At 37.5% G+C, this 10,484-nt stretch overlaps 2 protein-coding genes across 5 annotated transcripts; one reads left to right on the plus strand and one right to left on the minus strand.

Annotated features, from left to right (window-relative positions):
• Positions 1 to 251: 251 nt before the first annotated feature.
• LOC115975005 (GTP-binding nuclear protein Ran1A-like) lies at positions 252 to 3,696 on the minus strand. 4 transcript variants are annotated; one of them, XM_031095631.1, is made up of 8 exons: positions 3,474 to 3,696; positions 3,265 to 3,346; positions 3,108 to 3,164; positions 2,840 to 2,957; positions 2,387 to 2,476; positions 1,370 to 1,549; positions 1,187 to 1,264; positions 252 to 563 (listed from the first exon to the last, which is right to left on the minus strand). In XM_031095631.1, the coding sequence occupies exons 2-8, from the start codon at positions 3,338 to 3,340 to the stop codon at positions 494 to 496; spliced, it is 669 nt and encodes a 222-aa protein (XP_030951491.1). In that variant the 5' UTR covers positions 3,341 to 3,346; positions 3,474 to 3,696; the 3' UTR covers positions 252 to 493. The 4 variants fall into 4 exon arrangements, with proteins under 4 accessions (XP_030951491.1, XP_030951492.1, XP_030951490.1 ...); XM_031095632.1 differs by having other exon boundaries at positions 3,265 to 3,365; XM_031095630.1 differs by having other exon boundaries at positions 3,265 to 3,365; positions 3,452 to 3,696.
• Positions 3,697 to 8,189: 4,493 nt separating this feature from the next.
• LOC115961423 lies at positions 8,190 to 8,723 on the plus strand. The gene has a single exon (XM_031080411.1). The coding sequence runs from the start codon at positions 8,190 to 8,192 to the stop codon at positions 8,721 to 8,723; it is 534 nt and encodes a 177-aa protein (XP_030936271.1).
• Positions 8,724 to 10,484: the final 1,761 nt, after the last annotated feature.

Genomic DNA, 10,484 nt, shown 5'->3' on the forward strand with positions numbered 1-10,484 from the left:
TATAATGAAGACTTTTAAAAGTGAAGCAATTCAGGATGTGGAGATAAACCTCTACAAGATTACAGAAAATAACTTCGCAGCAGGCACTACTCAACCGTATCATAAGAAGTGTAATGTTTTGATATATCTGCCACATCCTGATGCTTGTGCACTTTCAATCACCCGCCCATCCACATGTGCACACTGATAAATTTCCTGGATGCATATTGCAAAATATTCTCTCTAGTTCCAATCCAAACATTTCAATTGAAGAAGCAAGAATATGTGAAACTAAAATTTTTCATTCAACATAGCAAACTAGAAATGTAACCCTACATGTCCAAACGCAAACATGGCAGAATGTGCCTAAGCTTTTGACAAGAAACCTATCGTAAGCAACCCCAAGGTATAGGACAAACCGACCCATCATTGCAAAGTTTACAATGTACACAATCAAAACCTGTGAGACTATTAGTGAAGCAACAGCCTAATAAAGTTCAGGAACAGGACCCCATTAGTCAAAAATTTCATCATCTTCATCAGGAAGAGGTTGTGCAGCTGCTTTCTCCAACTCAGATTCATGCCTGAACAATAATCCAACCATAATTTATGTTAGCAACAGTTATTCAGCAAAGGAATAGCAGTGAACATGCTATTCATTACAAAATTTCTTGGTAGAATAATGATTATAATATATCGTTGGAAGAATTTTCTTAAAAACTATACTTCAGTGGGAGTCACTAAGCAGTAAATGATCACCCACCAGGGCCACCACTTCAACTAGTTTGGTTCCTTTATTAAACCATTTTAGCTTATCAATACTGGAGAAATTATTCCATACACCCGGTTTATTACACCCCTCACCTAAATGTGGATCTCTTGTGTGGAACCGCATGAGGAGGTTCACCTTTTATGTGAGGAAATGTAAACCGGGCGCACTGAATAATTTAACACAAAAGTGGCCAGCCCAGTCAGACCTATGGAAAACTGACAATTGACTGTTAGTTTTTGTTATTGAATGGCTAGATGATTGACTGTTCCTGAGTTCCTACAATGCACAACAAAAGTCCACAAGGCTCAAGCCCAAGTAAATTGTCAGATTTACTCACTCCCAGCCAGTGTCTATTTATGGTGCTTTCCCTTATATTGAATTAAGAAGCATGTTTAAAAGTTAAAAATTAAAAATCAGAGAGGGACTATCACTTACTGTGCTTGTGCAGCCATGTCAATTTGAACTTCAGGAGGAGCAAGGGCAGGTGATTCAACAAAGCGTAGATCAACATTTCTGCAGTTAACAGTGAACATATCAGTAAGCAGAGACGGTATGAAAAACAAAAACACAGCAAAAAAAAAAATCAAATGAAATGAAATAAATACACTAGAACATTACCCTGCTAGCTTTCTGGCAAGGTACAAGAAAGGTTTCTCAAAGTTGTAATTGCTCTTTGCAGAAATTTCATAGTACTGAAGATTTTTCTTCCTGTGAAAGGTAACTTGCTTTGCTTTCACCTGCCTGTTTTTGACATCTACCTTGTTACCACATAAAACTATTGGAATGTTGTCACAGACCCTGATAAAAAAGAAACAAATAAGTCACTTAGAAGACCAGTTGTACAAGGCAAAAGGGACAGAGCAGTAAAGAGTCTAGCCAAGCCAAGTATTAAAAGTTTAGGATCATTCATTAATTTTATTTCAAACACGAGCCGAGCTTGAACTTGTCACCGAACTAAATTACTTGTTCAAACTTAATTCATTTTCTTGTCAAACAACCTTTAACTTATACTTTTCCCGTATATGATAAACACTATGACTAAAATTGCTTACCCATTGACAAATCTTCAATGCCAATAATTAATAACTAAATTATAATTGAAATTATATTATTTGAGTTAATTATAAAAAGTGATTTTTTGTTAATGAACTTATAAATTTTAGAATCACCAACTTTGTATTGTTGAAAATTATATATAATTTTTACTACAAATTGAATATTTATATTATTAATAAATTATAATTTGATATCTTATAAATTCATTTACAAATTTACACAATCCAATCTCAAGTCTACATAAGTGTATTTATATACATGTATGCGTACATATGTATATATTATATATACTTAAATCGAGTCTCACATTCACAATTATGTTCATGAACATGTATGTATATTATATTTGAGCTTAGATTTTTTAAACTAAAGCCTAAATTAGGCCCAAGTTTGGCTCATTTGTTACAAAAACAAAGATGAACAATAATTATCCCAAGCCGAGCTCCAACTGTTCATAATAAGCTCAGTTCATTTATAGTCCTAGGAACAGCAGCCATTGTAGCAGCATTATGATAGATTAGATGAAACATAAAATTAAAAAAAGAAAACGAAAGGGCATCATCAATTACATTAACTCACCTGCAGAGATCCCGGTGCCATGTTGGAACATTTTTGTATGTCAATCGAGCTGTGACATCAAACATGATGATAGCACACTGTCCATGAATACTGCAAATCAAAAAAGTTCAGAAAAACCAAATGTCAGATATGAACGAATGAAAGATTTAAACCAATTTACCTATAGCAAAGTAGAACTAAACACAACAAAACAAAAAAGTTCGAAAAAATAAAATAAAAATGCAGTGACTGAGGACAGAACCAGAGTCCAGACACTATAAATTGCAGAATCAAAATCCAAAACAACACAAGATGGGCTTATTTAGTAAAGCACAATTTCTTGTTCTTTTAGTGTTCTCCTAATGTAGAAGGAAATTAAAAGGCATTATTAATATAAGCAAGAATTCCAAGTTTCTATACATGCAATAACCAAAAACTCAATCTCAATTTTGACAAAAAGGTTTAAGATCATACTAATAACCGTCGCGGAGTCCACCGAATTTCTCCTGACCAGCAGTGTCCCAGCAGTTGAACCTGATCTTCCCATAATTCGTGAAGAAGTCCAGTGGATGAACTTCCACACCGATTGTTGCTGTGATCAAAACACAATTTCCCACATTCTATTATTATTATCAATTATTTACAGAGCAAAACCTAACCTGACCTGAAAGAATCAGAATCAGATAAACAAAAGGAGAAATTATGAGATTGTTGTTTAGTTGAGTTGTATTCATGTTCTTACGCTCATATCTCTTCTCAAACTCTCCAGTAAGGTGGCGTTTCACAAACGTGGTTTTGCCTGCACAATTCACAAACGCAATCAATCAATCAATCAATCCAAAAAAAAAAAAAAAAAAAAACACCATTGATCAACAAGGATTGTCAGAATTTAAATATACCAGTTCCGCCATCGCCGACGATGACGAGCTTGAAGCAAGGGGTATCCTGATGAGTGGTGGCCTGAGTCTGATTCATTGCCGCCTAATAACAGTAATACACACTATGGATTGCCATGTGAATACTTACATCAGAATTTAACAAACAAACAATAATAACCCTAACAATAACAACAACAACAATTATTACCTGGAGAAAGAAAGGGGCTCACAATTTTTTGTTGATACGAAACAGAGGGATTTTTGTCTTTGGAATTTGAGAGTTTTTACTATTTGCTCTGTTTGATGGCTCTTGAGATCTTTATATACGGGTTCCTGACTTTTATTCCACGCTATTGGTACCAATCCCGCTTAAATTTTCCGCTTCAATTATAGCCCTACACCTTTACACTTCTTTCGGTTAGTTACATTTCACTACGCTACACGCAATTTCCTTATTTGTGCAAGTTTCAAGAGAGACGCAATCTCCACGCAATGCTTTTATAATAAATTTAGTTAGTACTTTTACAATTAAGTTTAAGTAACAGGTTATCGGCTGTTATTAGTAGACAAAAAAAAAAAAAATTCAATAATGGGTTCAACTTAAGACCAATAACATTAGCTTATTATCTATAATTTGTTATGAAAATATTATAAAAATGTTGTGAATGTAGCACTTGTCGAGTTTAATAAGCTTGATAAATCTTTAATGTTATATATTGACATTATTCTCATAACAAATTTTTAGGTAACAAACTGTACTGTTATTGGATGATAAAAAAAAAAAAATTATTAATAGTAGACCCAAATTAAAATTATTACCAACTTAGGCTAAGATTTGTTGTAAAATTGATGTGAAAATGTGATGAATTTAGCATTATTGTTAGGCCTTATCCTCTCTCTCCCTTCTACAAGTTAGCGTTTCCTCCTGCCCCACTTTTTTTGGTTTTATATGGGTTCGATTCGAACCCAGAAGTTTGAGATTCCGTTTTGACTATGTGTTTGCGTAGGAAAATAAAAATTATTTGGAATCAGAAATTGGGACACCAAAAATTCCTCCATTTTAGCTTTTATAAAATGTGAAAGAATCCTCTCTTGTTTCCAACACTTTGATCCTCTTTTTAAGTTACAAAATTCAAGATTCAATTCTACAGAGTACAGACTTTACAACACTTTTCTTTTTCGCTCCAAAGTGGGCCAGGTCCCTTCTTCATTTAATTGGGCCTCATATTCAATTCTGGGCTTTGTTAATATAATTGTTGATTGTGATGCCTCGTCTGAAGTTGTCACGCTACTATCTCTCAGGCAACTCAAATTCTAATAGGCTCTTTAACCCGAATTTGAATGAATGCAGGAATTCTCTTGGGGCGTTTCATGAAGTCAAAGATTCAGCATAACTACATGGAAACTGTGGATCAACTCCTAAAGTTGGCTTATGTTTATCCTCCTAGTGGGTAATGACGTATCTGTTGGATATATTTCAACAATTTACTAATGTTATAAAGCAAAATGAACAAAACACGTATCTAAAATTAAACAATAACACAAAATAGATATAATAGGCAAAAGTAATAAACAAATACTGAATATAAATAATAAGAAATCTAAAAATAATTGAAGACTCACAGACCAAATGCTTGAAAGAATGAACAATGAGTGAAAAGATGAACAATTGAGATCAAGTCTTGTGTTTTACACAATTTCCTTAAAGCAGATTTTGTCCCTCACACTTTCACTGTGGTGCTTTGAGACTCGTGGACATCTGCCTCCCAGGATAAAATGATCAAACAACACAAAGATGAAGCACTCAAGGTCGTGCTCTACGAACTACTCAATGCCTCTTTCTCTCTCTTTGACACAAAATGAATGAACAAAAATCTCACTGGGAGAGTTTTCTCAGAAAAAGTTCTTTTTCATGAATAAGGAACAATGAAATTATACGTAACTTAAAACTGAAACACTGTTTACAGACTTACTTTCTCAAAAATAAAATAATAAAATATTATTATTAATTGGATAAGTGGGCCTAGTCCACACATGCCTAAAGTCCAACCCAATATCCAACCCAAACTCATATTCTCTATCATTTCCAATGTGGGACTCAAGGATTTTCACCACTTATAATAACATCTTCAAGTGAATATAGAAAACATCAATTTCTTATTCACTCCATGCTATTTTTCAACAGTATCTTCTATCTTAAACTTAGAATGCTTTTCTGTTTGTACCACCTGCTTGGACTTGGTCCAGGTTAACTCTATTATCTAATGCAGTGTGAGTGGGTTGAGAATGAAATTGAAATTGGTGTAGATGAACTTGATCAACCTACCTTTGTGGAGTGAGCCTGGGCCAAAAAATTAGACTTGACCTTAGGCTTGGTGTCTTGGCATCAGCAACAAACCTTTTAGGGTTTTTGATGACTCGAACTCGAGCTCTACATCCACTAATGTTGCCAACCAGAGAGAGAGAGAGGAATGGCTGAGAGAAAATAAAGAATAAAAAGAAGATACATGATACAAAGTTCTCGCTAGTGAAATCGTGTATTCTTGGTTTACGCCTTAGGAATGAATCTAAAGGACCCTGCCTTGATAAAATTCAGCATCATTCTATATATATAAAGCATGGAAACACCTAGGAAATAAATTTCAATTTTTGTTTTCTAACAATAGATAACAAATTTCTAAAACCTATTGTGACAATACCAAAAAAGATAACATTTAGAGAGACTCATTGAATTTATGTATTTAAAGCATAGTTATCAAAATTGACTTGAAAGTTGACAAGACTAAAGGTAGGGGCGGCTTGATGCATTAAGGGGCCTAAGGCGAAAAATGAATTGGGGCTTTTATATATTTAAAAATGACTTTAAAAAATCTAAATATTTCTTAAACTCTATTATCTTGTTGGATGCAAAATTACTAATTAATATGAACCACCTAGAAATTTATTTTGACAATGTCTATAGATGTAAAAAATTTGACAAAACTTTTCATACTTGTTGATGTGACAGATTAATAATGGTATGTAAAAAAATGATATTAATGATAGACCTAGATGAGAATTATTAAAAATTTGCCAACTCAATTGTTGTGAAAAATCTTGTGAATTTTTTTGTGTATTGCTCTTTTATTTTTAGAAGTGTTAAATTCATAATATTTTCACAACAAATTCTAAGTGTTAAGTTGTTACCAGTTCTAATTTGAACCTACCATTGAAATTATTTTTTTAGCCACCAATAACAGCCAGTAACATCTTGCTACTTAGAATTTATAGTGAAAGTATTGTGTAAAATATTGTGAACGTAGAATTCCTTTTTGTAAAAAAATTTACTATTTTATTTATTGGCTAGTATTTGGGCTTAATTAATAATATTAAAATGAAAGAAATAGCTCTAATGGTTAAAATTAGGGGGCCTTTTTTTTACCCGGGGCCTTAGGTAACTGCCTCCCTTACTTATATGTTAGAGCCGGTTGTGACTAAAGGACTAGCTCAACTAGAAGTTCATCTTATACATATATACACACGAAAACCATTTGTTCATTAATTGAATCTGTGTGTGTGTGTGTGGGGGGGGGGGGGCTATAAAGTAATGAGTTGGGTCTTGGCCCTTGTCCGAGGACACTAGCAAATTCGAGGAGACAAACGTGACTTAGATGATCTACGTTACAAGCCTTATCATTAGACAAAGAAAATAAGTCTGAGGAGGAACTTCTCCTCGAACGCTGAAAGTCCGGAGCAAATGTATATTTAAACTGTTGAAGCACACTTCTTGAACACGTGAAAGGGAAGAAAACTCAAAATATCTAAGGAAAGGCATCCACCACCACATTAAATGCACCATAGCTGCTTTTCTGGCTGCATTAATGTGGAGAAGACCCCTGAACAGTACTGTCTTGGCTGCCGAAACCCACAAAGGACTGAAAGGGGTGTCTAATGGGATGGGTGCTCAAGTAGGAGTCCAGGTGACCAACAAGTGTAAGGTCCAGATGATCAGAAATAACCTATATAATGTAAAAAGCTCCTATAGAAAAAAGGAGGAAAGAGAACGGGAGTATGTAAAAGAACCTTATTGTGGTGATCTGTAATCGTAAGTAAAAATTCTAGCCTCCTCAGACAGAAAGTCCTTCAACCATGACAGATTTTATTTCGTGTTTATTTACTCCCAAATCCTATGCAAGCCGTTGCTTAACTCATTTTAACCTAGAAGTCGTTGCTTGACTCATTTTAACCTAATTCTTTGACCCATATTCTACAAAAATTCATTATATTGGGTTCTTTTGGCCAAGATTCCATAAAATCCGAGCTTGGGCTCCAAATCCAGTTCTTACAATTGGCGTTGTCTGTGGGAAGAACTTGAGTGTTAATGAGTACGACGGTTAAACATGGCAGGATTAGGTCCACGCCAAACCGATCCCCAACGGACAGAACCCATTGGGCCTCAGCGGCAAAGTAATCCTCCTGACCCTGAGCCAAATCTGGGCAATGAAAGGAACCAAGAGGGAAGTGTACATACTACTCAGACGAGCCAAAGCCACTCCCAAGTAGGCAGTCGCATATCCCAAAGACAAAACAATCGTCGGGCCATACAACAAGAGATAGACGACCTAAAAAAGAGGTTGCGCCATGCACAGCAAAGGCGGTCCCCTTCTAGCTCCAACATATCCTCTAATGAGAAAGAGGATGTCAGTTACAGGCGAAGATCAAGAACTCCCCCAAGCGAAACCTTCTCTTATGAAAAGGAGCAGCGTCATGAACGGAGACATAAGAACCCATCTAGTAAGAGTTTGGGTAACGATGCCATGAACAAAGTTTTGGATCAGATCTCCAAGTCACCCTTCACGCACAGGATAGAAGGGGCTAGATTGCCACGACGTTTCCACCAACCTACATTCACCATTTATAATAGTCAAACAGACCCTGTGGAGCATGTGAGCTAGTTTAACCAAAGAATGGCTATCCATTCTCGAAATAAGGCTTTGATGTGCAAAGTTTTTCCGTCCAGTCTAGGACCTGTGGGGATGAGGTGGTTCAACAGCTTGAAGACGAACTCTATAGATTCCTACAAGCAGCTCACCCAAGCTTTTTGTTCTCGTTTTATTACGAACAGCAGGGTTCCTCGGCCTCTGAGTTTGTTGTTTTCATTATCTATGCATGAAGGGGAAACTTTAAAGTCATATGCGGATAGATATTGGGAGATGTACAACGAGATGGATGGTAACCACGACGACGTCACCATCAGCACGTTTAAAAGTGGTCTCCCCACTAAGCATTGTTTAAGGAAGTCCCTAACTTATAAGCCTGTTACCAACGTTCGTCAACTTATGGACAGGATTAACAAATACAAAAGGGTGGAAGAGGACCAACTACAAGGGAAAGGAAAGGAGATCATCCCTCATAAGAGGAATGATTTCAGGTCGGAACGATACAACAGCAACCACCCGAGAAGAGATTTCGCGGGACAATCTGGACTAACCAACACGTAAGCGGTTAATGCCATATTCAGAGAGCCAGTGCAACAGGTTATGGAGAAAGTCAAGAACGAACCTTTCTTCAAGTGGCTGAATAAAATGGCCGAGGACTCCTCAAAACGCAACTAGAGTCTGTATTGTCAGTACCACCAAGACCACGAACATACCACCGAAGACTGCAGGAATTTATGGAACCACCTGGATCAGTTGGTTCGAGAGGGAAAGTTGCGACACCTCTTACACCCTTCTAGCGGTCATCTGGGCCAGGCAGTCCAAGAACCCCAGAAAGACATATCTTTAAAACCTCTCATGGGTACGATAAACGTCATCCTCTAGCACTCCGGGGAGAACCGGCTCTTTTCCCTCCAGGGTAATGTCTATGGCTCGGCTCTCCACCGGGGACAACAATAAGGAATCCAAAAGGCCTAAGAGGGGGAACTCACTTGTGCTGGGATTCTCGGACGAGGATAAGATTGGAACCATCCAACCCCACGACGATGCTTTGGTAGTTACACTTAAGATTGGAGGTTTTGATGTGAAGAGAGTACTGGTAAACTAGGGCAGTGATGTGGAAGTAATGTACCCTGATCTGTATAAGGGGCTGAATCTAAAGCCCGAGAACCTAATGGCGTATGATTCCCCTTTGGTAAGTTTCGAAGGGAAGACTGTCACACCAAGGGAACAGATCAGGCTGCCTATACGGAACAAAACAGACGTGGTGGAGGTGGATTTTATCGTGGTTGATGCCTACTCACTGTACACGGCCATAATGGCCAGACCTTGGCTCCACGCCCTGAGAGCCGTTTCTTCTACGCTTCACCAGAAGGTAAAATACCCGTCAGAGGGCTGAGTAGAAGAGATTGTAGGAAATCAAGCCATGGCTAGGCAATGCATGGTGGCTTCCATCTCACGCCTGTCCAGCGCAAAATCCTCGGCTTTTGTAAGAAAGGATTTATAGCAATCAGTCACCTCGGCAATACCTGTTGATAAGCCAGCCGAGGTGATAAAATGCGAAAGTCTAGAAAGGGTTACTGTTGACAACGACCCAGAGATATTCTTTCAAGTCGGCTAAGAACTACCCCTCCGAGAAAGAGAGGAATTCATTGGGTTTCTGAGAAAAAATGTTGACGTATTTGCATGGGATGCCTACGACACCTCGGGAGTTGATCCGAATCTCATTTGCCACTACCTAAACGTCAACCCATCCTCTATTCCTAAAAAGCAACCACCCCGACGCCCGTCGAAAAAGCATGCCGACGCTGTTAAGGACGAAGTGACGAAGTTGAAAAAGGTAGGGGCTATCAAAGAAGTTTTTTACCCCGAGTGGTTGGCAAATACAGTAGTAGTAAAAAAGAAGACCGGGAAATGGCAAGTCTGTGTAGACTTCACAGACTTAAACAAGGCGTGCCCAAAAGACCTGTTCCCAATGTCTCGGATAGACTAGTTGGTAGACGCAACTATAGGCCACCCTCGAATGAGCTGCCTAGATTCCTTCCAGGGTTATCATCAAATACCACTGGCCCTGGAAGATCAAGAGAAAACAACGTTCATGACACCCATCGGAAACTACCACTACAAAGTGATGCTTTTCGGTTTAAAGAATGCAGGGTCTACCTACCAAAGGATGATAACCAGAATGTTTGAATCACAACTAGGTAAGAGTATTGAAGTGTACATAAACGATATGGTAGTAAAAAGTAAAGTGGTATCCGAGCATGTGAAAGATCTTGAAGTTATCTTTGGCATCTTAAGAGAACACAAACTGCGTCTCAACGC

Source organism: Quercus lobata, chromosome 2 (assembly GCF_001633185.2).
Source record: "Quercus lobata isolate SW786 chromosome 2, ValleyOak3.0 Primary Assembly, whole genome shotgun sequence".
Lineage (NCBI taxonomy): Eukaryota > Viridiplantae > Streptophyta > Magnoliopsida > Fagales > Fagaceae > Quercus > Quercus lobata.